Source organism: Pungitius pungitius, chromosome 8, assembly GCF_949316345.1.
Source record: "Pungitius pungitius chromosome 8, fPunPun2.1, whole genome shotgun sequence".
Classification (NCBI taxonomy): Eukaryota; Metazoa; Chordata; class Actinopteri; order Perciformes; family Gasterosteidae; genus Pungitius; species Pungitius pungitius.
In genome coordinates this window covers 10,577,616-10,604,889 of record NC_084907.1, presented here as the reverse complement: position 1 = coordinate 10,604,889, position 27,274 = coordinate 10,577,616, and the positions used below count along the sequence as shown (strand labels likewise).

Sequence of the window (27,274 nt, the reverse complement as noted above, 5' to 3'; positions counted from 1 at the left end):
ATGAAATAGATTTCCAGTCTACTGTAGATGTCGGCAATTTTTTACGGCTCCTTCATTAAATCAGGATATTGGCTCTTGCAATAAAATTTCACAATCGTGGGTCGATATTGGTCATTTAGAAAAAACATTAAAGGTTTGGCACAAAGGAAACAGGATTCGCATTATCAGTTATGATAACGTTGTACTTGCCAACATGTAACCGGTATCTGGGAACGTGGTGACGTCGCTACGACCAGCCATCTGTCTGTTGGCTTTAAACAAGGAGGCAGGTTAGCCAGATTCACATGGGAGTAAGTGAGGGCAGGGGACTATTTGTTGGTTTCAGTCTAGCAAGTGTATACAATCATACAGTTATTTGAGATTCGAGTTCGAGGAAGACCTTTTATGAACTTTGAACTTATGCTGCTAACCCTTCACATTTGTCATCTCTTACAAATAAATCTGAGGATTTCTTTAAGACTTCTCGTCCTCTGTTCTCTCCACGATGCCACAATGTTCCCATTACCTGTAGAAATACCAGTAGGTCATGTTGTATTCTGGGTACCACCTCGTCCTTCCTTCTTCTCTATCTGCATCTCCATCTTCCTCTGAGCTGAGCATTCCTATCTATGCTTTCCAGTCATTTGCGGCTGCCCCGAGAAACAAATCGGCTCAGGAATGTGTGTTGTCTTTTCGCAAATGGATCTAAGATCTTTGTTACAAACATGGCTTTATAGTGGTGAAGAGTTGGCCCTTGCCTCGAGGGAAACAGCGTTTTGGGGATGTGGAGTCATCACGAAAGGCATTGTCCCTCTTTAGTGTGGAATCCCCGGTGGGTCTCTGTCACCGCTGGTAGAGCGGGGGCCAAATGTAGTCTGGGCCAAATGTAGTCTGGGCCAAATGTAGCCTGAGCCGGCGCTGAGCCCACCGGGCGGGCGACCCCACCCATTAAGGCCCGGCGCCCTCTGCTTACAGATTGGAAACAGCCTCCCATCAGCAGCTAATGAAGCTCCTTTCAGTGGGTGACAAATTTGAGGAGGACAAAACGGGTGTCGGGTCGTCACAGAGTATTCTGCCACGGAGCGCTGCACAGCGCGGCCCGTGGCTGCAGGGGAATGTGGATCCGCTCTGTGATGCGGCGGACAGGCGCACAAAGAGCGGCCCGGGGGCCCGTCAGCGACTTGCGGGACGCACTAAGCATCTGGTGACAGATCGGCCGGGATGCGTGACCACTTTCCACGGGGCTGCCTGTGTGTGAGAGCCCGGCGCGCACATACGTGGAGTGTTTTTACTGCCGACTTAGTGCACGCCTCAGGAATTCCGGCGAGGTCCTGTCCTCGCTAGTAAAACCTGCTTGTGTGCTCGACTCCAAAAAAACACCCATGTGTTCAATTGTCTGTGGCAGGGGCCTGCAAAAGCACAAGTGCCTTCGCTTCTGCTCCACCTGTCAGATGAAGGCACCACTACGTGTTCTTCCCAAAGAGCAGCGCCCCGCTTTTCACACAACCACTAGGGTTGTTTATGGGAACCTGGAGGCTCCTGCAGACTCAGTTTGGTGATTCGGTGCTGCTTTGAAACGTCCTATCCAGTGAGCTCCTCTCTTCTCCTTCTATTATATCTACATGACTATTAGTGTTACTAATACCATCCATGATTTTCTATAATTCTACTATGCTGTGACTGTGTTACTGTGTTAAAATCCTAACCCCACACTTTGTGTTCTCAGGCGGTGTGGAGCAATTTAAACCTTCGTCCGCAAACCCAGATTTTTGAGAAGCACACAGCACACATGAAAATATGTATTGACCCAAACCCTGACTTAACTTTAAAATACTGTAATTGTTTGTATATCTGTAAATCATCTTGTTTTAACAGGTTATAAAACACGCTCACCAATGCGAACCAGAACTATCCTTTATTGCAGCATGCAGTAAATGAGTCCAAGAGACTGGATATGCAGTCTTTGTCCAACGGCACCCTGGCCTTTTGCCAGACATCCTTCAGCGCCTGCGTGAGACACGCCAATGAAAATCCATTTGTGTCACTTTTAAACATGTCCTTATTATTAGACAAACAGAGAAACTAAGAGGAAGGGAGGAGTAAGAGGGGACTGGATTGGACGAAGGAACACAGGACTTGGACCAAAGGGACGGGCCTTCGTATCAAACCTAAAGGCGGGCTGTGACGCCCCTGTGCCAAGTAAACAAGGATCTCATACTGCTGTGATGGGGTTGTCAGTGCTACATGACGCCCCCAGTTCTAATTCTTATAAACCTTTGTTTTAGCAAAGTGTCATGTTGAATAAATCAGAGCTGTCAGAAGAATTGGACTCAACAAAGCTCTTCCAGAGCTACAGGAGACATGAAGCAACTGGTGCTAGATGAGTTGGGTGTGCAGATGGTGGTGTTCTGCCACAAACAGCATGTCTCCACACTATTAAAAATATAGGGAAATCCAGAAGACAAAATGTTTGTTTTATAGACTTTGGTTCAGCTGCCAAAGTCTAAACAATCATTGGACCTCTAAAGCTCTCAAATGGAATCCGTCTTCTGCAGGACTGTAATATCGCAGCACATCCTTCAAATATCTGCCCTACCTACGGAGACGTTCTGTTTCTGATCAAAGAAAGATCTGGTGAACCTGTGTCCGTGGGCGTCACAGTTGGCTGACGCTGGGCTATTCTTGTCTTGTTTTTATACTGCTGCCTCTAACTTGATGTATTGCTCCTCTTGGCATGACTATCTGAAAGTAAGCCGTGCAGAAGACCTGAACATGCAAAATGTGCGAGGACTTTTGCTAAATATCTGTTTGTGGTGGAGAGCAGGGGTGAAACGAAAGTCATGTCAGATTGTTGTGGTGCACCCTTTGTGCGTGACGAGCAATTCATCAGCCTTTAGCCGTGGTCATTAATCGGAGGAACATTACGTTAGAGGTCCAAATCCAAACATCAGTAAGAGTAATGTCCAGTAAGACCAAAGTCAAATCAACTCGCCTACAATCCTCTAAAGTGTGTCTGTATCAGGCAGAACCTCAACAAAGCCTAAACGAGTGTTCACTACACTGGAAGCTGGATATAGTTGTATCCCAGCAGTGTGTCTATGGCGCAGTATGCGTTAACTTTACTTTGCTGCTAATTTGATCATGAATAATTGAAGATGAATATTTAACGCCAGAGTTCCGCGGTAAACATACATACAACGTTTATAGTTATGGTTTTTAGACACCTATCTTGTGATACCATATCTAGACAGTGATTCATGCCGTGAATAGTGACGCACTGTGTGTAAAACGGCAGAAGACTGAAAATAGAAATTATTGCAGCCTGCTCAAGTCGTCCTTCAAACCGAAAACATGCACATTTTTAAGCAGGATAATGTTCTGACAATCTGCTACATGATCCTTTACTAGATACGAGCTGCAGCAGAGGGGGAACAAATCCTCCCTTTCTCTATCCGACGGCCTCCGTGTAAAAACACATTAGGAGCATGTGCGGTGGAAGTAAGGAGGCCTCGGGCCATGAACCTGGAATCCACCCGTTTGTTTAGCGGATGAGACAGCGCTGCCGGTGCTGCCGGCTGCAACAGGAGGTGGTGCAGAGTTCACATGCAGGTAAGACTCACCTGACAGACTGACCTGGAGCCATCTGACTGCTGGGAAAATAGGATGGGAGGGGGGGTGGAAGCCGACAGGATTACAGATTACAGAAGGGGGATGCATAAAGGGAACATTGTTCAAAAAGCAGGCCAGGCCACCTCTGAATAACTACACTAAACACAACTCACATTGTGCGGTACTTCTGCCTTTATTAACAAACGAGTGAATATGCAGGAAAAGTCAAGTTATTTCTGCCTCGAGCATCCAGAAAATCTAAAATCCCAAATATGAATTATCCAGCAGAGATATTGTTGGAACAGGCCGCAAATGCCCGAGGGCATTCAACGTCTTCAACGCACCTATTAACTCCCAGGCACTCAGCATTTCCCCTTCACCACAGTGGCTTGTTGCCGTATGTAATCTACCAAACCAAAGCCACTGTGTGTTTTACAAATGAGCCAACCGTTCCCTTTCAGGACCCTCGAGGCTGTTGACATAAAGATATCAGCTTGATCTGCTGGGGTTTGGCGTTTATCCATCTTTCAGAAGATTGGGATCTTCTCTTCAAAAGCAAAGTCCAGCGCTTCCTATCATTACTGGGGAGTTAAAAACCCACAATCGAGTCGAAATTATCTCTATTGATAACCGGCAAGGGAGAGGTTGAGAACTTAATGACTTAATATGGAGGTAGGATCAGTGGGGGCAGGGGTGGACGTCTATGAAGACGTGATAATTTGAGGAGACAGCCTGCATGTGCGTACCGTGACAGCGAGCAGCATGGACCAGGTGTTTGAACTGCCTGAATGCGGAATTCGGCATCCTTACGAAAGGGCCGACACCCTCCCCGTGTTTACCCACAAATACCTCCTGCAGGGTGCCCCCGTCCATCCGAGCATGAAGCCGGAACTGCAAAAGACTTCTTATCGTTCTCATGTAAAGACTCTTAAAATTAAATATCCAATTGACAAAAAAAAAAGCTCTCGCCTTCTTCCACCAACTCAGGTTTCAGGTGCTACCGAACTACCTGCCAGCCATTTAACTCGACGCAGTGGCAAACTGAAAGTAACTACCAGTCCCATGGTGGAAAGTTCTGTGTTCAATGAACAGTGGTTCAATGAACACAGAACTTTCCACCATGGGACTGGTGTCTAGCATTTAGTTTCTAACCAGATTTCAGCTTGAAAGAAAAGTCTATCCAAGCCAAGCACGACCCAAACGAGAGGTTGGGCTCATCTAGTTTTGTATATTGAGGCTTATAACTGTAGTTTTTTTTGTCAATTTGCTGTTGGTTTGATTTCTCAGGAGCAGAGTTGCTTTCTTCTAAAATGGAGAGAAAACCTTCTTTTGGCAGAAGCTGAATCACACACAACCACTGGTACTATTTCCTCTCTCTGAGGCTGTGATCTGGAACCAACAGTATTGTCATACTCAGCGCTTCACATCCCAAACACACCTGTACCTGTTTGGCGCTAATCTGTGGTGAGCGTCTGCTTGATGTGGTGCCAGGTATAGGGTATTTCACCCTCATTAACTATGGCTCCTCCACGTTTTCTCAAAAACATTTTGTTTTTCCATCTCTGCTCGCTGTTGAGAGCACTTCAACCGCTCTAAATGTCTTATGATGATGGAGATCAGCCTGATTCCCTGAGCTGTGTGTGTGTGTGTGTGTGTGTGTGTGTGTGTGTGTGTGTGTGTGTGTGTGTGTGTGTGTGTGTGTGTGTGTGTGTGTGTGTGTGTGTGTGTGTGTGTGTGTGTGTGTGTGAGAACTGCACAGCTGGTACCATCACGCTCTGTCTCGCCTCCTTTGTTATCACACATCTCTCAGCCGCTGCGCTACCAGAGGCTTCAGGAAAGTGACAGTTCTTTCATCGTCCCCCCCTCAGAGGAAACGGGGGGGCTGTGCTTGACATCTATCTGAGTTGGATGTAACGCTCCTCCCTTTGACTGAGAGGGACAGTTCGGGAGTTTTGCGGCTCTGCAAGTCATCAGAGTGTTTGAAGATTCAATCAAGTTTATTGGTGCGGAGGGGAACCTTTGGATTTGGACTTAAACACAACACAAGCGTTTTTCAACATGGAGTCTACAACGTTTTTGTGTCTAAGTGTGTTTAATAATTAGGGACAACTTTAACGATTACTTTGCAGTCTGTTCAGCGGCGGACGTCTGCTCCATCAACATTGGAGCAGTCTTTTTTTTTAAATAATCTGTTAGTCACGACAAAGGCATGGGGGAATAAGGTTTTAACTATTCTTTTCATTAAGACGTGGATGTGGAGATGGTTGGAAGAACTCCATTCGGGTTGTTCACCTGCAAGGTTCCTTCTCTCAGCACGTTGAATATAAAGTCGTCCATTTGGCTCAAAGTGCTGCTATATGCGGGTGATGATAGAGGAGATAAAACATTGGCCCTATAATTTAGATGATTCATGTCATTAAGGCCACCAGGTGCAGATGTGAACTGTGACCTTGATCTCTCTGCAAAGAGTCCACTACCAACCTCACGCTCCTCTCTTTCCAAACAACAGTGAGATTTGCATTCAGCAAAATGTTTGCACTTGCTCAGGGGTCCTAAACTTGCTTTGCTTAGACACTGATGCAAAGTGGTGGCCGTTTAATAAAAACATCCATCAAGTGGTCCGACCCTTGACACTATTTTGATGCTTATTTCAAGCACTATGGCACCTTATCTACCTTGAAAAGACACATTTTTGTTGGGTAATTTAGTAAGAAATATTTTTTTTACTGATTTTGCTTGACTTGATGCGATGTGCACCTACAATGCAATGTGAGTACTTTTACAGGCTATTGTGTAGATGATAAAGGAGTAAAGAAAATACAAAGTACAAGTGATTTAGTGTCTTTCTTGGCATGCTGAAAAATAAATGTATACAATGCAAAAGGCAAATTGTCTCCTTCTCACTATCCAGTTTTACAGAGCACCTCTGAAGCTAAAATGAACCTACTTTCTATTAAACTGTGTGAACTTCTACTGGCAGAATATGCTTAAATGAAGTAACTGATATTTTGACTGTGAATTCAATATTTAATGACCCACAACATGATAATTGTTTCGTTTGAACAGCGGGAATAATTTGTTAATGTTTTAGGGAATATGTAAATGATTAACTCATATCAAACTTGATGCTCAAGAATGTTGTTTTTTTGACTCATTAGTTAATACATTTTTTATTACTTTATTACTAACCCAAAATGTGTCATCCAATGGCATGCTACATGTTATGGATTTTTATGTCACACTATAATATATATTTTTACTAATTTCATGGCATAATGACTTTTGTGACTAATGATGATAGGACTTTTTCCATTAATATGACGTGCTAGTGTATGACTCTTTATGGCCATCCCCAAATGAAGGACTGGTTTGTTATAGTTTATAAAACTAAAGAGACAACCTCCTGAATGTGTCTGTATCCAGTCTTTAGCCTTCAGCCGGCTTGTGGAACAGCGTGTGTGACTGTGTAGGTGAATCCGTTGCTGAGAGAATCCTTTGGATGAAATAAATAACCTGCAGGTGGCGCCCCAGTTCCCGAGCCCTCAGACAACCAACCCCAGCTTGTACTGTACAATGCACAAAACATATTACAGGAACATGGAGCCCTTATTAGAACGATATTCCATCAGTCATCTTATAGGACAGTTTGATCATAAATTGGCTCGCAGTCCCTGAAATCCTTTTATCCTCGAGCACAGTATGAAAGTTATTACTTCCAGTCCAAACATATTCATCAAATGGTGCTAAAGAAAAAATAAAAACAGTGATCGCATGTGGCGATGTGAACTTGTGTCCCGTAGCATGTAAGTGGAACTGTGTTTGCTTGTTTTCAAATGGAAGCATCCTGTGTCTTGCAGGGGATTAAAGCCAAAGTCAACAGAGAGCTGAGCTTTAAACAAACTGTGCTTTAGGGACAGTCAACTGGTGGTAAACCGGGGCCAGCAACCATGTTAGTGTGGTCCACTGCAAAGTAAACACTTCTATGCAGCATGCAGTAAAAATAGTAGACACACGTGTGTGTGTGTGTGTGTAACATTAATTCAAGTGAGGTTTCTATCAGCAATTTTTATCTTACGTATGCACGCAAAATCATCGCCTGCAAAAATGATGTTTTCATCAAAGTGCTTCATTTCCACATGGCTGCATTTCGCTTGGGAAGTTGGACTTATCCTCCTTTCAAAGCCACAGAATGGATCAGTGATGCAGGTCTCTGTTCATGACCCCAACTCACAAATCACCCTCTTATCTGTGTCCTCATCTGACAATATCTCACATCTCATACCTCCAGCAGCTGCAACCGTTAATGTTTTTGGACAATCACTCTGGTGTGCGCCAGAGAGAAACTTAGATCGTGCAAGATAAAATAATATAATATATAAATAAAATGCAAGATATATCTATACAGAGATACAGATATATTGTATATACTATATCATTCACATTATAATTATTTCATTAAATTGCATTCATTTCTAAAAATGGACAGTTGGGCGGGTTCATTTGACACCTTTTTTGGATCCTGCAGCCAATCAAATCAAAGTATTGACCCCAAAATGATTGTAATTAATAGCATATTGTTTTCCTGGTACATGATGGGGACCTGTAGACTTCTTACACACAAGGTAATATATTTGGATTGTTGCTTCTACATTGGTAAACGTTATATTGCGTTTCATTGTAGAAGAAAAAGACAGTAACTGAATAACACTGACGATGTCTTTTTCTAAAAGTCCAACCACATATTATGCAGTCCACCTCCGGCAGAGCGTTGCATCCTGGCACTGGAAGGGGATTGCGCTGAATGACTAACCTTGTCTGTGAGCGGGTCACCACGGCTGGCCAGCTGCCATTCGGGAACACTGGAGGTGTGAAAGAGACGGCAAATTCCCTCGATTGGTTCCCAAAGCGCGGCTTAGAGAGGCCTCTTTTCTTGGGAGGCTGGATTCCCGAAAAGCCTTGTCCCTTTGACCTAATCCGTTTTCTGCTCAGCTGTGAGAGGAGGGGTGGGGGGGGGGGGGGAGGTCACCTCTTAGTTTTATCACATTTAAATGCAAACAAGGCCGGAAGGGTGCTCCTGTCAGACGGCCCGAGGGCTGCCTCTGAAAGGGAGCCCCTGTAGTCAGGGAGAAAAATGTGACAGGCAGCTCCATCCTTGCTCGCCGGCCCCAGAGTTTGAAAAATATTGCCTCTTTTCACGGCGCGCCGTCCTTTTTGTGGGGGCCTAACCCAACACGCCAGGCTGTTTAGCATCGCTGCAGCCATTAGATCGCTCCTGATAGCAACATTATGAAGCCTCATTGTCAGTGGTTGACAATGCGTTCTAACTAAGAGGATTAACTCGAACAATCTAGCAGTCAATAGGCGAACATACTCATTCGTTGAAATACAAACCATTAGCAATAAATCACTGGTTTATCGGAGGGAGAGAAAACAATGTCATTACATAAAACATAGTCTTTTTCAGCATTTTCGGGTTACAGTTTTTAAATGAATGCACCTGGCTGTCACATCGGTGTGTATGAGCCTTGCATCAGCTTTGTCTGGCTTAATTATGAAGAAAAGCATTAGTTTTGTTATTTAGACAACATTCGTGTACCTACAGATCTGCCAAAGACTTGACAACAATGAGGTCATTAGTTGGACGAGGAGATCCAGATCCAGATGTGGGGATTCAATAGTAGATTGTTATTGTTATGCAATCGGGCCTCTATCTCTACTTCTATCTTGATGTATTTTGTCAGTAAACGTTGTAAACTTGAGTTTATGCTCTCAACCATACATGATGATGTTTATTGTCAATTAAGGTCAATTTACTGTAAAATAAATAAATTAAACATCTGTTCATTGGCTGCAACAAAATACAACAGGGAAAAAGTGAAATCTCCAAACTCAAAGCTTTCAAAAGGGATGTTAGGACACCAATGGCTCACAATGACTACTTTAACGTACTGTATATACAGTATATGGCCAAAATGGCCAGATATAATCACGTACGGCACGTGTTCTCCATGTGATTGCAGCGATGAAATGTTCTTCCTCGAGCGGCTTAATCCTGAAAGATCTTTATTGTTTTTACTGTATTGTATACAGAGCTTCAGTCCTTCCTTCCTCCAACAGCGGGGGTCTCATCGGAGTCTCGCATATGAGAGCAACTCATCAGTGAAAATTTGAATTATCCAAAAAAAAGAATAAAATCCATTAATAAAAAAATCCTCCAACATACAAGAAACATGTATCCTGGAACCACACACTGCGTCTGTGCCGTCCTGCAGCTACCGCACCACAGCTGTGACAGTGTGCGCTGGGTAAGGATGATGAAAGTGTGCAGCTCACAGGTTACAGCACAGGCAGATGAGACTAAACAAACCGGCGTGGTTGTGTGTGTTCTAAGGAGCATGTAGAAAACACGCATGTGCAGACTGGCTTTGTGGCCCCCTGGCAGCCTGCCTTGTGGCTTACTGATGGATGCTGAAGGATACCGATGGATACGCAGGTCCGTGCACAAGAACATGCACATGAAGTTAAGAGGCTGTTGTCCTCAACCAAAATAACTTTTCCACAAGAAAAATCTTTGAAGCTGTGTTCAGCAAATGCAGCACAAAAGCTCCGACTGCTCTGCACAATAAGAAAGTCTGACTGAAACATTTATTTTGGTCTGTAAATTGACTCCAAAGAGTAAAACAAGCTCAATTGAGATATTTTTCCCGTCTGACACATGAAGGACGCTGACTGGGGACAGGTCTTTGTTGGCCCCCGCGCCTGTAACCACAGTGTCATCGGACCTCAAGAACCGCCGCTTACGGCGGTCTTGATCGCACAAGTATCGTCTGACGGTGCCTCTGCCACATTTCATCTCAAAGAACTACTGTAGCTGCGTCAATGGTGACGGGTAATAATAGTATAGCTTTCCCCTCTGGGGGGGGGGGGGGGGGGGGGGTGACGTGAATGCAATCTTACCACACCATCGCCCTGCTGCTAAGCCCCGTGCAAACCGCTGACATATCGCACAAATGCGTCTTTTATTACCTGGCAGTGATTGTTTGCTGAATGGGGGAACGGCCTCCAGGGAACCCGCCAAGCATTCCAGAGGAGTGCTCCATTATTCCGGGGGGGGCGGAGGGACGGCCATTGTGTCTGCGCCTATCATGTGGCCCACAGGCTCAGGGACCAGTTTGTAAATAGACGGATTTGATCGGACCTTCTCCTTTAAAGCCTAAATGGAAGTTCACTGCGTTCAAGCGCTCACCAGACAGGGTCATAAAACGGTGATTACGTCCGTAGCCGCCGAGGGGAGCTCTCTGCGTCTCATGGCGCGGCGGAGCCGGCCATGGCGGGGGGGGGGGGCTGGTCTGGTGTTTGCAGCGTCTCTCCCGAGCTGCCACATGTAGAACGAGTTTCTTTAAATTTCCACGCCATCATTTCCGTGATACTCCTCGCTGCTGCTCCGACTTGTTTCTCCCATGTGGTATTTACTCTCAGTGCCTGAAGGGAGGGGGGGGCTAGAATCCGGTGCACAATGATTTGGAATAGTTTAGACTTTTATTTTATAATTAGTCTGTGGAGGGAGGAGGTCAGCGTGGGTGGATGGGTCAAACTTTCACCCAGAAGGCCGGTGATGGTGTCCTGTGTGAAACCAAAACCCATGTTGACTTGACTTATGTATGTAAGTTAAGTTATGCAATGTTGAATCATACACTTTGGATTGGAAAATTGTTGGTATTGATACATCACTGAATAAATGAAAATATATGTATGAACAGAATCCACTAACTAGCGTACTCAAGGACCAATTTCTAACCATTATGTCTAAAACGGTAACTGGACAGAACCGTCTTTACAAACTGCCCTAAAAGGTATCTAGTGATGGAACTAGCAGAGCTACCAGTTCAATGAGAGAATAACATATTGACTTAACTACAATTAATTGCAGTTGTTTGCAGACTAAATTGATAGTGAGTTGCTGATGATGATCAAATGATCAACATTTCAAATATTAAGGTTATCTTAATATTTTTTGCGCCGCATTAGCTCTGTGTCAATCAGCCTGGCCGCATCAGTTATTTAATTATCATCCTCCGCCCTGACATCACTGGTTCGGCCAGCTGTGTTTTTCTGGACGGAGGATGACACCAACGCACACCTCTGACCTCATGATGAACTTCCCCCTTAGCCAATCAGGCAGGCGGAGGGGGGGGGTGGGGGGGAATCCACTCCTAGCCGTCACTGGGACACACTCGGGGGCTAAAGGGAGATGCAACATCTTTCCAGATCAGATGGAAAAAACGGGAGCATAAATGTGCGTTAGTGGCAGCTGGTCATCGCTCGTGGGACACAGAGGACGCAGAAAAGCACCTCACCTGTTCAATCTGAGAGCCACTGTCTGGACCTGCCTGTTAAGTAAGAATAAAAAGATTGTATCAGTGGCAGGCAAAATCTCCTCCTGCTTACGGTCAGTCGGAAAGCCTCAGCATAAATATCAACTTTCCCTTCTCGAGGAGGCCTCAAGCTGTCCAAACAATGACAGAGGGGGGACAGCAACAAGCAACATGGAGCAGCCATGGGAAAGCAGAATGCGCATCTCAGGGAGCTCGGGGAAGGAATAGCGTCTATTTATTCTTCTTCTGAGAAATGTGAACTTAGCTTCCTCATGTGTTTGTTTGACTTTTTACGTTCACCAGGTGGCGCAGCGCTTTCCTACATTGTCTTGTTATGGAAACCCCCATTAAGGCTATGATCATGACAGATGCTAGGTTAGACAGTAACTAATTGTGCATCCCATGGCTGGATAAAACCCAATTATATCATCAATAAATTATATAATAGATAGATTAGATGCACGTGCGACAAGTGGGTACCGCGTTTGATCCCCGTGATGGACGTCCCCTCCCGGGTGGAGGTGGCGTGTTCGCCCTGTGGCAGCTTGGGTGGAACAGTCCAAAGAAAAGCGCCTCGGGTTGATCGCTGACTCTAAATTGCCCAGAGGTGAGAATGGTTGTTTATGTTCATGGCAGGAGACAGTTGGACATTTTGGGGAATATGTCAGGTCCTGCCACAGAGCTAGAGGATGCAGACAGGACAACGGAATCATTTTTGTTACCTTACTCTCTGCTAGAGTACAGTGAGCCTGTTTTATGAATGGCATGTTCATGCTGTTAATAAGAGTTAAGAACAACGCAACAATGAAATATACTGTTTATATTTATTTAAATTGGGATTTTACATTTTTTTGGCAGCGACTGCTAGAAGTCAATGAACTTTTTTTTTGTGTGAACTGTCTTGATGCACGGATCTGCTAACACACCTTTACTTTGAAGGTCACTACTTTTTCAGCGCTGACAGATTTGCCCGAATCGGACGTAATTCAAAAGAATATTTTAAATTTTATAAAGTCAATAGTGAGTTGTTTGCCCTGCTCTTCTCAAAAGATTCATGTCATTACCACAACCAGCGGTTGCTAGTCACAGCTTTCATGGACAATGGCCCATACAACAAACTACAAGGGAATCTCTTTCAACCGGGACAAAACGTAGAAGAGTATAATTGCATTATAGATCTTCACAAGCTGGTCTCCCTTTGTACCTCAGCCAGACTGCGCCTGAACATCAGACGCTGAGATGAAAGGTCCCCAAACCCGCAGGTACACTGATGTTGTCACTATTGTTTTCTCTGCAGTATCATTACCTCGACAGCAAGACATGTAATCTTTCTCTTAATTTGTCACACGGAGTCTCACTAAGAATCTGCATTCTAGGCAGCGAGCAGCGAGGGGCCTCCTGGGCTTCCACAGCATGACGTTTGGCACACAAGTGGGCCGAGGTCTCTTTTTTCCCTTCAGTCTTGTCACTTGTTAAAACTCGTTCTGGAGTGAAGAGCGCACCAAGCCAATACTGGGCTAATGTTTCTAGTTTGAATGACTAGGCCTTGCAGTCATCATTCTTGTACTAATCTCCTGGTTTCCACTGTTTTTCAATCTGTGCCATTCAGTGAAGCTCAAAACTAGAAAGACTGAAAGAGTGAAAATAATTAATTTAATAATAAGGATAACAATAATAGAGATGACTTTTTCATTTAACGTCTGCAACTGAGCTCTATCACGCAGGCTGTTGAAGCGCGCGGTTTTGGTGCAAACCTCCGACTTTTACAATATGAGTGTGTCTTATCTCAGTAATTCCTCGTGAAGCTCATAAAGATTTGCACATGATGAATGCGAGCCGAATAGTTTCCTAACCAAAGCAATGCAAACGTAAAAAGCACACAGGTGATTGTGTGTAAAGATAACATGTGTGCAGGTATAGTGTAAAGCACACCCAGACCCCACAGGAAAAACACAGCTCCTCGGGTTTCCTGTCTGCAGGAGGAGGACGTTAAAGTGGTGATTGAGGCCTCCCAGGTTTTTTTAAGAGTCTGATCTGTCGTGTGTAACCAAGTCTGGTCTGGTGTCTGTCTCGTAAACATTTGATTCTTGGGGCAACCAACGCTGCTTCCACATTTGCCACAAGGGATCATTACGAAGATCAACAACAGGGGAGGATCTGCGGCGGCCATACAACTAGCCGATCAGCTCCAAACAGACACTAGCTGGTAAACATAATGAAATGCTAAGCAGCTAGAGAAACCATTGGTTCCTCAAGAGTTAGTAGAGCCCAAAAAATAGCAAAGAGGGAGTGAATTTTGGACTTTTATTCATCAGGACACAAATTCAACTCAACTGCATGAGTAACTGTTGGCTTTCAATTTAGATGAGGATCATTTGTCTAATTTGGGTTCACAGCTTGCATCCAAGTGGCCAAAAACTAATCAGTTGTTCAGTTGAACACAAATGTGTTCATACAGCCCAAAATCACAAGTATGTAAGCAGCACTTCCATGTTTGGGCCCCGTAGCCCCCCGACAATGCAGCAGACAGCAGTACATGGCCAAGCAAATGGCCTGAATGGGCCATGCCGTCAACTGAAAGGCAGAATCAGTAATATCAGAAAATATCACTGATTGTTGGGAAGTTCCCATAAAGGCTCCATCATTCATCATTCCAAGCGTCTGAAGAGGGCACAAATGCAGTGCAGCTATTGATATAGCATTAGTCTGTCATCAGGCTGTTCATTACTCAAACCTATTTTAGCATGACTGTCACAACTGTTTCCAGGTTCCCCCAGCTGCCCCCTCTGTTGTGGGGATGATGCACCGCATTCCTTGGTCCTAATCAACTGTGAATGGGGAGAGGTGATGAAACCATCAAGAATGAGCAAATCCTACGGAAGAATTCAAAGCGTCACTTTAGGCGCATACCTGCTCCCTCTGATACGAGCGATACTAAAACAGAATGTGGGATCTGTAGTCGTCGTTGAGTCCACTTACCTCGCCCACGCTATGCTTTGGGCTTCAGACATCCCAGTTTCAACAGCTTTTTTTTTACATCCTTTAATTTGGGCGGGGTGGGGGTGTTACAGCTTGCAGGCCGTGAAACAGGAAGTCGTTTGGGTAGCTGATGCTGGCTTGTTTGGTTTTCATGTCAGCACGGCCACAGGGACATACCTCCCATGTGCTGTGAGCGCAGCGGTTCACGCGGTGCACGCCACGTGTCATTATTACATTCTTCACACATTTTTACTGTCAAAAAAGCAGAGGGTGTAGTGTGTGATGTAAGGGACAGCTCACAATTTAATTCCTTTGGTCTGTAGGCTATAATAACAGCATGAAAGTCTTCTATGCGCTCCAACAAATTGGTCTGAGGTGCATGCTAACACAAGCATAAGAATCATTGCTAAGCTTTTTCATACATGGAGTGTAATTTCAGATACACGCAACACATGTGGAAGAAAGGCCTGCAGGAGGGAGAAAAAGGGTAATTAAGCGCATCTTGATGTTATTTCCTTTTGGCTTCTCTGGGATTAAGCCACCTGTCAATCAATGCAGGAAACAAAGGAGGCCTGGAACCTCCTGGAAGGCTTCAGGTCTCAGTGCGTTACCACCGCACAACTGCATGACGCCTCAGTGCCGATGGCAGGAGATCTCTACTTTCCCTGTTTGGACTGAGATGGGGGAAGAAATGGTAGTTAGCGTGACTTCAACTATAGAAAATCATGTAATCCTTTAAATATGGAGTTCTTTGAAGTTTTTACAAAATACCTTTTTGTCACAAATATCATAGGAGAATTGCACGCACATCCATGACATCTTCAGTCAGGTATGATAAGCAGTGAAATTAGAAAACATGGTCAGAGAGAGTATGTCTTTCAACTATTGTTTACATCATTAGACATAATAACAACAACATTTTGAGAAATAAACACAGGTTATTTCAACACAGCTATTCTTCTGAGCCTCTTATTCAATTTGAGTTACTTGCCCTGTGAGGGTGCCATGTGCGTCACTATATAATGCCCTCGGAATGAGAACTGGCAACGCAAATGTTACAATTGACTTTAATGAACTCATATTGTGGAATGTTTAAAGATTTAAGAGAAACACGCAGACAATCCCCATATCAGACAATGAAGGTAAGCCTTCCCACAATCACACCCTGCTTCTATTCCACTCTAAACTCAGCATCCTTTATTAAATGAACATCAAGCTGTATTGAAGAAGATTTGAAACTAGAGATTGAGAGCTGGGGGAATAAATCAAGTGAGTAGTCATTTTCTCATAGATTTCTATATGATTTGAGGAGTCTGCAAGTTTAAGCCACTCCCACATTGGCATTCCTTTTACAGACCCACAGGTTGCTGTTGATATCTCGTACAAAAGCAAGCCCACGTTAACTTATTTTTTGGTTTGTTAATGGACTTCATGACTTTACCAAAAGCAGTTGAATTACAAACTGTTATTTTCAACCAAATCCATTATGTTTTCCTAATCCTAACCAAGTACTTTTGTTGCGTAAGTAAATCTAAAAGCTGCATTAAAAACCTACTATGTAAACCGGAACCGTACATGCCGCCCAAAGCTGATGGTGGGGGGGAATATTAAGAGGGGCTGTTTGAAGAGTAGGGCCACTGACCAAGCGGCCATGTTTGACTAGTTGGACGTGAGAGTGCGTTCCTTCTTCATAATAGCCAAGTAAACTAAACAATAATGTTATGTAGATGTGGATTAACAAAATCCACCGTGCAATGTGCATGCCAAAGTAGAGCCAAAGCTAATATCAGTGAACAAAATCACATTTGTATTATCCTATATTTTCCTGTTAGCCCTTTCACCCAAATCCCAAGAAAGCAATGACATTACTGCAACCTGGGGAATTTCATTCTGAAAATATTTTTTACGATTGCCACTCCTGAAACAAAATCTCATTTGCATAAAATAATATAACATTTTTGTGGTGTATCTCAAAAGCTCAGAGACCAACACAAAACCATCTGCATGGCAAGGCGCTTCAAGAGGTGGTTGTGCACTGGATCTTTTTTTGGATTTTCTTTCACAGTATGTAATGCTGAGAACATTTTACAACCAGACAGCAGAACCTTAGCTCAGGGGTAAAGATTTATTATTATCTGGCATGCCCCAACCTTGGCCTCTTTTAACCAACAAATATCACATCATTCAGTAATCAATCCCTTCGTAGCCAGATTGTAATTTATTGTAGATTCAGACTTTAAAGTCTGCGATATAAAATCTTTGATTTATGCATCTCTTAAAAAATCTTCACAACACCTTTTCATTTTTTTCAAAGCATGTCTACCTTGTTTATGTCTCATTCCTCACCTACAACCTCATTGTTGGCAGAGATCTCATTTTGGACCCTAATTGGCCCTCGCTCTCAAGGTACTGCCATAATGATAGTTATTAAGCATCCCCTGTCTTAAATAATCAAGGTTCTGACAAAGAATCTTTCCCGCCCAAGCAAATGTGACGGCTTCCAGTGCCGTTTACCGCTGAGAAAAAACACTGGAAGCCGTTTTTTCATGCCGAAAGACTCGGAAAACATTTATATTTAAGAATAAAGCACTGCACAAATAAGATATATACTCTGTATTACAATTTACACAAGCAGGGGCATACACAGTGGTATTTATTGACAGTGATTTGTTTAGGAGTAAAACCACCATGCAGGTGTTCACAGGTGCAAAGCTGGCACCAGCAGACCCCTTCAACATTAAACACCTGGAACACTTGCAGTGACGTACTGGTGTTTATAGGAAAAACACCACAAAGCACTTAATTAGTACTTCAGTGATGCCCTTGTGGCGTGCGGTTTGAGTCCTTTGGAGGACAAGTCAGTGCTGTGCTTGTATCTGTAGGGCTCTTTTGCCGTCCGTTTCAACTTTTCTCAGGAAGAGTATGCTTTATTATGCTGGTGTTAATTCTGATGTAACATGTTTAGGGTTTGGGCTGTAGAACAGGTGCCCGCCTCCACCGCTCTATTAGTTCTCTTTGTACCTTTTGTAGGAAATCAAAAAGGTTTTGTTACTCATTTTGACATGTTAACAACCAACAGCCTTCTAATTTGGACTAAAACTACTACTTTCTTCTAAACCTCACCAGGTAACACATCACACGTTACCATTGGGATGTTTAGCTAGCCAGTTAGCTACGTGCTAACGCCGTATATTCGCACAGAGCGCATGACGTCGCCGTGTTAAAGTTATCATTGCCACTCAGCTGCGACACACACAGCACAGCGGTGAGGACACGCTACCAGGACGCTAATATTTTTATCCTTTAATAGAATATATTTATTATATGATTTTTATATTGGATATTTATAATAGTTACGATATGGTAATTATATCATACTACATATATATTCATTGATATACTGAATTGTTTGAATAAGATGTCCTGATTATCTTAAACTGAATAAATGTTAAATATTTAACTGCAAAGTAATAATGCGTGTTTGACACCCTATTTTTGAATCATACAGGAATGTTTACTGATACTGATTAGCTGGCCCTACCAAAAAATAAAATTCACCATGGATTCCTGTGCCGATGTGAGGGATGCACCAACGTCACATACATGAGTATGAAGGCATGAGATAGATATTAGGATAACAGACAGTAACCAAGTTCTCCATCTGTGAGTGTGTCTGTTTCATATTGACAGCAGTAATTGGAGGAAGAATATTGTGGCAGGTGAGTGGAGAAGTGCAGCATGTAACCAGCCAGCGCTCAGTCAGACACTCGGACAACGTTGTTGGCCTCTCAGTGACGGAGCCTTGGTGTTACTCTTAGCGAGGCTGTTTGGCCAGCTGCCTTTTCAAAGCGTCACTCTATTGAGGCAAAGTTTAGCCGAGGAACGTTTTGTGCCGATTATTCCAGGAGCGAGGACCTTTTCTATTGCTCGGACTGAAATCCTTCTTGACATCACCCCCTTGCAATTGTTAAGTCCCCCATCCCCCGTCCCCGCTTTCCTGTTTGCCATTTCCACAAAATAAATAGCGTCCAAATTTGATCTGGGTTTTGCATGGTTACCACTTTGTTAATGCGCAGTCTGGCCTCTTGATGAGACCAAGAGCATTTTTGGGGGGCACAGTGTGGTTGTTGTAGCAACGTCATTGAGGAGTGAATGAAGCAGATGTCAGAGTAATCCATCAGCCGGCAGCTCCGCACTTCCACTCTCACACACACACACACAGCGAACCCTCAATCACAACCATTTCAATTTCTGATTCATCCTAATAACACTTGCAAATGTGTTGAATAAAAAATGACCATCCTTCTGTTAATTCTGAAACAACTTTTATTGACAAAAAGATGAATAAAAGACAACTTGGCTTTACTTTGAAAACGTCAACGGTGACCTCTGATGTGTGAGGACTTCACCAGTTGGGTGCCTCGTCAGTTCAGTTTCAAGCAAAAAGAAGCTGTGATGAAGACTGTGTTAGTGTAGAATGCTACCAGCTAGGTAGCACCAGAAAGGTTTTTTTAACCACGTAACAAGAGAACTGGGAATTTAAAAATAAAAAAACAGTTCTCTGCCCTTAATACCATTCCCAGTCCCGTCATCAACCTACTATATACTACAATCCCAACTATTCCCTGATTAGTGGTTGAAGTATTACGGCTGGATATCCCAATGTCATACTTAATAAGTTGAGACTCTCAGGAAGTTTAATGCTTCAATGCCTGTAAAATGTTTTTTTACAGCCTAATGTCCTGGTGGTGAAGTGTCCGTAGGCTTCGACCAACGATAACTAATGAACACTGTCCATCCCTTCCCAATCTCTCCCATCTGAAATCATATGGTGCCCTAGTTACTGGTAGTGAGATAATAAAAAACAGTTTTGTTTGTTACAATAACTTCCGACCTAGGTTTACCTATTATTTTGAATATGGACAGAAAAACTAAACTAAACTAAAAGATCATGGCTTGGGTTAAAATGACTATATTTAAATACTTAAAATAAGTACACTTGTTTGGCAAGAGCAGTTGTGCTTATCTTACTCTAAAATAAATTGTGGACACGAACAGCTGTCTCCTGTGTGAAAGTCCAGTGTTTGACCAGTCCTTCCTCCCTGCCATCTGGCCTTAGCCGAATTCCTCCCTCTTTACACTGTTGTGTTGCTCAAGTGATTGGTTGAAATGTCAGTGCGTCCCGTATAGATGCAAAAGGGCGTGTGTATCATGTTATTGAAGTCTTGGCATATGAGGTTCAATCCATATGCCTGGATGGATGGACAGGTTTTTCTAAAATTACATTTTTATTTGTTCATTTTTCTTGGTTAGCAGCCTTTAAAAAACACCAATAAAGACATTTCCTAATAACACGTCTTACTATTCACCATCAATGACCAAGACGTAGTTTAGACAGCAGATATTCCAGCTCTAAAGTTGAGGCGAGGCCCAAAAGGACGCATGGATATATGGGGCGCCGTTTGTAAAATGTTGCACGTTCTAAAATCCTGCGCAGTTTTCGTACATTTAGCGTTATCATATGAATAAAAAAAGCAGGACAATATTCACATGTCACTTTTTCAAACATTTAGAGACAAAATCATGTAAATACATGCAACAACTTTTCCAAGTACAATGTTTGGCAGTAACAAAAAGTTGTTAAATAATATAAATATTAAATGTAAATATAAGTGTTAAATGTAAATCTAAATGTTAAATCTATATCTAAATGTTAAATCTATATCTAAATGTTAAATCTAAATCTAAATATTAAATCTAAATCTAAATGTTAAATCTAAATCTAAATGTTAAATCTATATCTAAATGTTAAATCTATATCTAAATGTTAAATCTATATCTAAATGTTAAATCTAAATCTAAATGTTAAATCTAAATCTAAATGTTAAATCTATATCTAAATGTTAAATCTATATCTAAATGTTAAATCTAAATCTAAATGTTAAATCTATATCTAAATGTTAAATCTAAATGTAAATCTAAATGTTGAGTTGACATGTTAGACTCGAGGATCGAACATTCCCATATTTACGGTAATTGTGTTCCCGTTGTGTAACAACGCATGGAGAAAGCGCGGTATTTTAGTCACTTCATGCTGCAAGGCAAGATGGCCAGTCCTGAACTAGCCCTTGTCATAGAGCGAGCTGTTGCAGCTGGCGTTAGGGCGGCCCTCCAAGACCGACCGACGCCTACACCAGGAACAAGTCTCGTCGCAACAGACACCACATCATTGCCGTCGGTAAGTTCGTAAATACGGTTGTTTTTTAAGGGGGAAGGGTAGCTAGCAAGCTAACTATGCTAGCTAGCTAATTCTCCAATTAGCCATGTTGAAGCCTACAAAGCTACCACAGGGATTAATGGCAGGTCTTGACATTAGCACCCGCCAAATGCAGATACATTTCGGCTGCGGCGGGTAAAGCGGTCGCTCCCGTTAGCCACTTTGATGGGTGGAATTCTATATATCTCCGTGTACTTGTTATACGGACTGTCTCGTGTTCAGTGTGTTACGTCTAAGATATTATGTCCCTTAAAATGCTGCCGTAGGGGAAAACGGGTGGTTATAGGCAAAAGGGTGTTGGTACTGTGTCATGAGTGCATCCTCCACCAGCCCAGAATGCTCTGTTACTTTGGTGGCAGCGATGGTTCATGTGCACCGACTACGGCCCGCCTCGACTAAGTGACGCGTCGGCATCTATGCGCCTCCTCGGTTTAGCTTAGCTCTTTCAGATTAGCTAGTAGGCTGAATCCACTTCTGAGAGCTATGCGCCGCCGGAACCAGGCGTAGAGATGAAGACCCGTTTAACAGCTCATGGCTATTCGGCAGATGGTCGGCCAGCTGAGATCCATATTGACCTGCCTGCGCCGTTTTCTAAAATAATAAACTCATTGTAGGGTTGTCAAGCCTCACGCATTATCCGTGAGACACACGCATTTCAACCACCTCACACGCCACACTTTGATAAGGACACGCCAAACAAGTTGTCCTGCTAACGTTGATGCTGCGCACGTATCATTTTCCCCTCGGCGTACGCTCGTTACTAGGCAACATACAGCGCGAACACACGTGTCCGGTGGATGCTTTTGATGAAACAAGGCGCATTTAACATTTAGTGACTGTACATATACATATATATATATATACATATATACATAACTATATATATATATGTATATATATAGTTTTTTCTTGATTTGGCTGTTGCTGATTATTTTAACGGAACTGACAACCCGGTTCATAAATTAGACCAATTAATAAAATGTATGCAATACTGCATACTAAAAATAAAAACTCTACCTAGTCAACTAATGACGTGCCTGTGTCGATAGCAAATGTTATTATTTGGAGCACTGCATTAATGTGATGTTTTAATTTCTTTAGGTATCAGCAGTGATTTCATCACCAAGTACAGCGACCACATCACAGAGATCGGTAGGTTTTGAATTCATGAGAGACCTGGTACCAAGCCTGTTATGTTGTTATCAAAACCTCCTCCATCTTTTCACCAAATTCAAGACCTGTCATTTTTTGTAAGCGTGTTTTTTAGTCGTTTTCAAACGAGGTCCTGCGGGTACCATTGAGTAGTATGTAGCTGCAATTGCAAATCTATGAATTATCTAGGTCATATCTTGTCGGAAATGTTGCATTCATACATTTGCAAGAGTCAATTGCCCATATACATTAAGTTAATTTTTCAAGTTAGATAGAGAATGTTTGTTTCTGTTCAGTCACAATTGAAATTGTTTAAACACGGTTGTTGGAACTTAAATCTTTTGGTATCTTAAGTAAAAAGTGAATGACTGTAATTCAAAGCTGTATTATGTTTCAAGTATCCACTTTGCTGTTCTTCCAGGATGGTAACCTTGGACAGCAGAGCTACATTTCCAAACAAGATATCGAAAATGTGCTGTCATTAAAGACCACACTGACAGAAGTTGCTTCCATCCTCTGCATTTCCAGACCAACCCTGTACAAACTCATGAGGGAGCACAACATCTCAAGAACAAAGTTTGTACAATTTAGTGATGAGGAATTAGATTCTGCAGTATCTCAGATTAAAGCAGAACATCCTCATGTGGGAGAGGTCATGCTTAATGGACATATGCGTTCAAGGGACATTGTGGTGCAAAGAAAGAGGTTAAGAGAGTCAATTAAAAGGGTTGATTCTGGGGGTGTTGAGTCCAGGCGGAGAACAACGATATCCAGGCGTGTTTATTCTGTGCCATGTCCAAATTTTATCTGGCACCTGGATGGTAACCATAAACTGATAAGATGGAAATTAGTTGTACATGGTGCAATGGACGGCTACAGTAGGATGCTCATGTTTCTCCAGTGCTCTAACAACAATCGGTCTGAAACCGTTAAACAGCTTTTCACTACAGCAATAAGACAGTTTGGCAGACCTCTGCATATCAGAACTGACTTGGGGGGAGAGAATGTTCTTGTTTGGGAGGATATGCGGGAAAGCAGAGGAGAAGAATCTGTTTTAACAGGAAGCTCTGTACATAACCAGCGCATTGAACGTTTTAACAGGGACTTAAATAATAATTGCAGTCATGTCTACTCACCCATTTTTTATGAACTGGAGTCAATGAATGTGCTAGACTTGGACAATGAAACAGATATATTTGCTCTTCATTATGTTTACATTCCTAGAATTAATCGCACATTAAATGAATTCGGGGCTGCTTTTAATAATCATTCAGTGTCCTCAGAGGGAAACCGAACCCCTCTGCAGCTTTTCACATTAGACCGCCATCTGCAGAACCTCCACAACCCAGACACTGCATTAGAACAGCTCTGTAATGAGCCCGCAGCACCAACTCCTATGTATGGAGTAGATTCATTTTGCCCATTACAAAGATGGGATTTACAGGAGCTTTCCCTCACTGTAAACCCTCTTGAAAATGACCATAACAATGGAAAGACATTATTTCAAAGAGTGCAGCAGTTTGTTTTCAGTAAAATTGTAAGCTCACATTTGCATTCTGAGTAATGCCCTCTTGGATTTTCCCATCAACATTTACCATACATGTTCTGTTGATCAGTCTGCTTATTTTCTACTGTTACTTGTTTGGTTCCCCTCGGGTATTGAAGTTGTGTCATGTGTTCCCTGTCTGGTCGTCATCTAAAGTCTGTTAAGTGCCCATGTGGGATAAGTTTTGATTTGTTTTGTTTTTCCTTCTCTTGATGGAATTTTGAATTAATTTAACCCTTTTTGGAATCATTATTTTTCAGATACTTTGAGTGTAACCTTAATAAAAAAAAAAGTTTCTGCTCACATCTAGTCTTTATTTGGATCATATCCTACAAAACCATCACAGCAACATTTGTAGGTTATCCTAAACATTGTAAAGTTAACTATAGCCACTGGAACATAAATATACAATGCAGTTGACAGGTCAGTAGTCGAAACACACTTAAACCATGTGTGACAATGTGCCGTCACTACAAGTGTCCTTAAATGGTGCTAAACAAGGCTCCATTCATCAGGGCCACCACAAAGCAGTACTCAAATTCGTCATCATCAGCCATGTTTTTGGCATTGACAAATATGAGAAGCTCATTTGAGCAGGTGTGCGCAACCGGATGACGCTTAATCTCGTCATGAATGAAGACGATTTTGGGATTTGGCTGGAATCCAACAGCTGGAATTTTGCTGCTCCCTGTTGCAAAAGCCAGGATGTGACCGAGGCCCAAGTTCTGAACGAAGTCCTTCTCTTCTTCAGTCAGTGTTCTGGCCCCAAGGATTTCACCAAGCTCTTTATCTTAAAACAAAACAACCCACATATGAGAACAACATTATTGCAGCTTCAAAATAATTAGCACACGGTCTCTACAGACACAAGTGGCATGAAGTGAAGAGTGCATGTGCCCACTTACTCTCCACACACTGGAGAAATTCTCTGAACTTTACAACCATGAGCTCCTCTTTTGGCCTTTTGTTGCTGCCCAGGACAGAGTAGCTTGGCTTTAAGAGGCAAGCAAGAACTTCTGCTGTGACCTCATCTCTCTTCTCAGGCATGTCAAGAAAGATTCTCATGCTACGATGTTCCCTCAGAAGTGGAAGTACCTTTCGGGGGGAAGAAAGGAACCATGGGAATAGTTTTTGTTGCAGAACTCGCTGTTGTGTACACCATGGTTGATGTTTGTCCCATAAGTAATACATTACTTTCACTTACTCCATAGTAGGATAGACCATCCATCAGTTGATTGAAGCAACTTTGTTGATGCAAGATGACATGATACAATGTTGCATTCCTAATAAATTCATTTCTTCTGTCCATGGTGACTGGGTTTGGAAGACCCTCAATCTGAAATCTCCATGTGTCACAGCAGTCCAGCGCTTCCTCTAGCTCATCCACTGTGCTTGCTTGTTTGACCTGAAGATGAGATCAATTGCAGAATTTACTATTTAAAAAAACTTTAGAAATTACCTTTTCATGTAACAGCAAACTCAGGAAACAAGATAAGGCCCACATTACCATGGACATTCCAAGAAACAGACAACAGTTGAATCTGTATCCCATGCATATTAAAGCATAATTGGTTTTATACTAATACCTTCTTCAGAGAATCCCTTAACTCCGCGTCAGCTATGTCATCAGGAGTGACACGTACTTGCAGGATATCTTCAGTCACAATGTAGTCCACTACATGTGGTGCAAGGAATGCTGGTGGTTCACCACCTTGGACTATTATGGTAGACATCATCTTTCCAATGGTTCTGTACACTCCGTTTTGCACATGAGCTATGTTCAGCTTTGGAGTAAACCCGTTGGGAGACTCTGAGGAAAAGAAAAACAAACATAACAGCATTATACAACAAAATCAGCTCACCAGGTCAACTGGCATGCATGCTACTTTAAAAACATTTTAAAGACTGTTCAAGTTCAAACAAGCATCGGAGGAATATATTAACTAGTGTCAGTGGCCACCACTGTTCACACATTGCCCCCACAATTCAGTGGCTGGAATTGGAGTAAAGGTGTAGGAAACTAAAATCTTAAAGCTGCAGTGCGTAGGATTTAGTGGAAACTATTGGTGAGGTTTCACAAACGTTGGTGGCCTTTTGGCAAATCCTCAATGCAATGTATGTGTGTGTAAAACCACACACGTACAGTGAAAAATCCTGTAAAGTCCTCAAGAAACACCATCTCAATCGTGTGGCAACGTCAAACTGTGGGAATATTTCTCAAATGCAGGAACTGGAAACTTTAGGTATGGTGAGTGGAATTACAATCTACACAAAATAAGGATTTCCTAGACACGGATATTTTACCTTCAAATGCTCCACTGCCTTGGAAGATAGCCCTCACAAGCAAACGAAAGAACTCTCGTCGTGGCCCTCCCAAATCTTCAGCATCTTCCTCCATTTCATCACTTGCAAACGTGACATAAAGCATTCCAGAGCTCTCTGAAAATCTGGGTCTGTTGAATTGCCGAAAGGCAGTGGTCCAAACATTACTCCGGCTTATGAAGATTGGTCTCGGCGTTGGGGTAACAACCATTTCGGCATGTGCTTTCAGAATTCCAGTTATCTCTTCTCTGGTCAAAACTTCTGAAGACCTTGAAACCAAAACAAACTGAATATAAATAGGATATTTGTCACAGTGTTTTATAGCCTTGTGTACTTAATCCATTTAGAAAATCTGTGTTGCACAATTAAACTAAATACATAGTACTTTGGATAGAAATACGGTGTTAATTATTATAGAGGCACGTTCAATGTGATTTACTACATAAATGGAATAACTAGACAGGAAAATATGAATAATAGTTTGGATAGTATTGTTTAAAGATAATTCAACAGCACTGCATATAATACAAGACATTTTTTTATGAAAAATATACCTTGAATCAAGCAAGACCGACTCTTCCAAAAGACTGCGTCTTATGGCCTCATCCACAGCTTCATCTTCCTCATAATCCACAGGGCTGAAACAGGTGCATTGTTAAATAGTGGGAAATAATTGAAACAATTATTGAACTACTGGAAAAAAAAACATGTTTAACATGCAGTGTAATTTCGTAGATTAAATACTAGATAATATATTTGTAAAGGCAATATTATTATATAGTGAACATGCAGACATATACATATCACTGCAACATTTTATTGAACACAAAAAAGTACCGTACAAAAAATCTGCAAAGTGATTAGGGATCACATATAATAATAAAATAATCAGCAACAGCCAAGAAAAAACTATATATATACATATATATATATAGTTATGTATATATGTATATATATATATATGTATATGTACAGTCACTAAATGTTAAATGCGCCTTGTTTCATCAAAAGCATCCACCGGACACGTGTGTTCGC

The 27,274-nt window shown here is 42.4% G+C and overlaps 2 protein-coding genes across 2 annotated transcripts; one reads left to right on the top strand and one right to left on the bottom strand.

The window, feature by feature from the left end:
• Nucleotides 1-20,812: 20,812 nt before the first annotated feature.
• Nucleotides 20,813-24,250, top strand: LOC134132301 (uncharacterized). The gene is made up of 3 exons (XM_062564165.1): nt 20,813-21,180; nt 22,321-22,371; nt 22,793-24,250. The coding sequence occupies exons 1-3, from the start codon at nt 21,004-21,006 to the stop codon at nt 23,933-23,935; spliced, it is 1,371 nt and encodes a 456-aa protein (XP_062420149.1). The 5' UTR covers nt 20,813-21,003; the 3' UTR covers nt 23,936-24,250.
• A 3-nt stretch (nt 24,251-24,253) lies between these two features.
• Nucleotides 24,254-27,068, bottom strand: LOC134132302 (G2/M phase-specific E3 ubiquitin-protein ligase-like). The gene is made up of 6 exons (XM_062564166.1): nt 26,794-27,068; nt 26,222-26,508; nt 25,504-25,727; nt 25,122-25,322; nt 24,823-25,012; nt 24,254-24,707 (listed from the first exon to the last, which is right to left on the bottom strand). The coding sequence occupies exons 2-6, from the start codon at nt 26,448-26,450 to the stop codon at nt 24,400-24,402; spliced, it is 1,152 nt and encodes a 383-aa protein (XP_062420150.1). The 5' UTR covers nt 26,451-26,508; nt 26,794-27,068; the 3' UTR covers nt 24,254-24,399.
• Between the last annotated feature and the right edge of the window lie 206 nt (nt 27,069-27,274).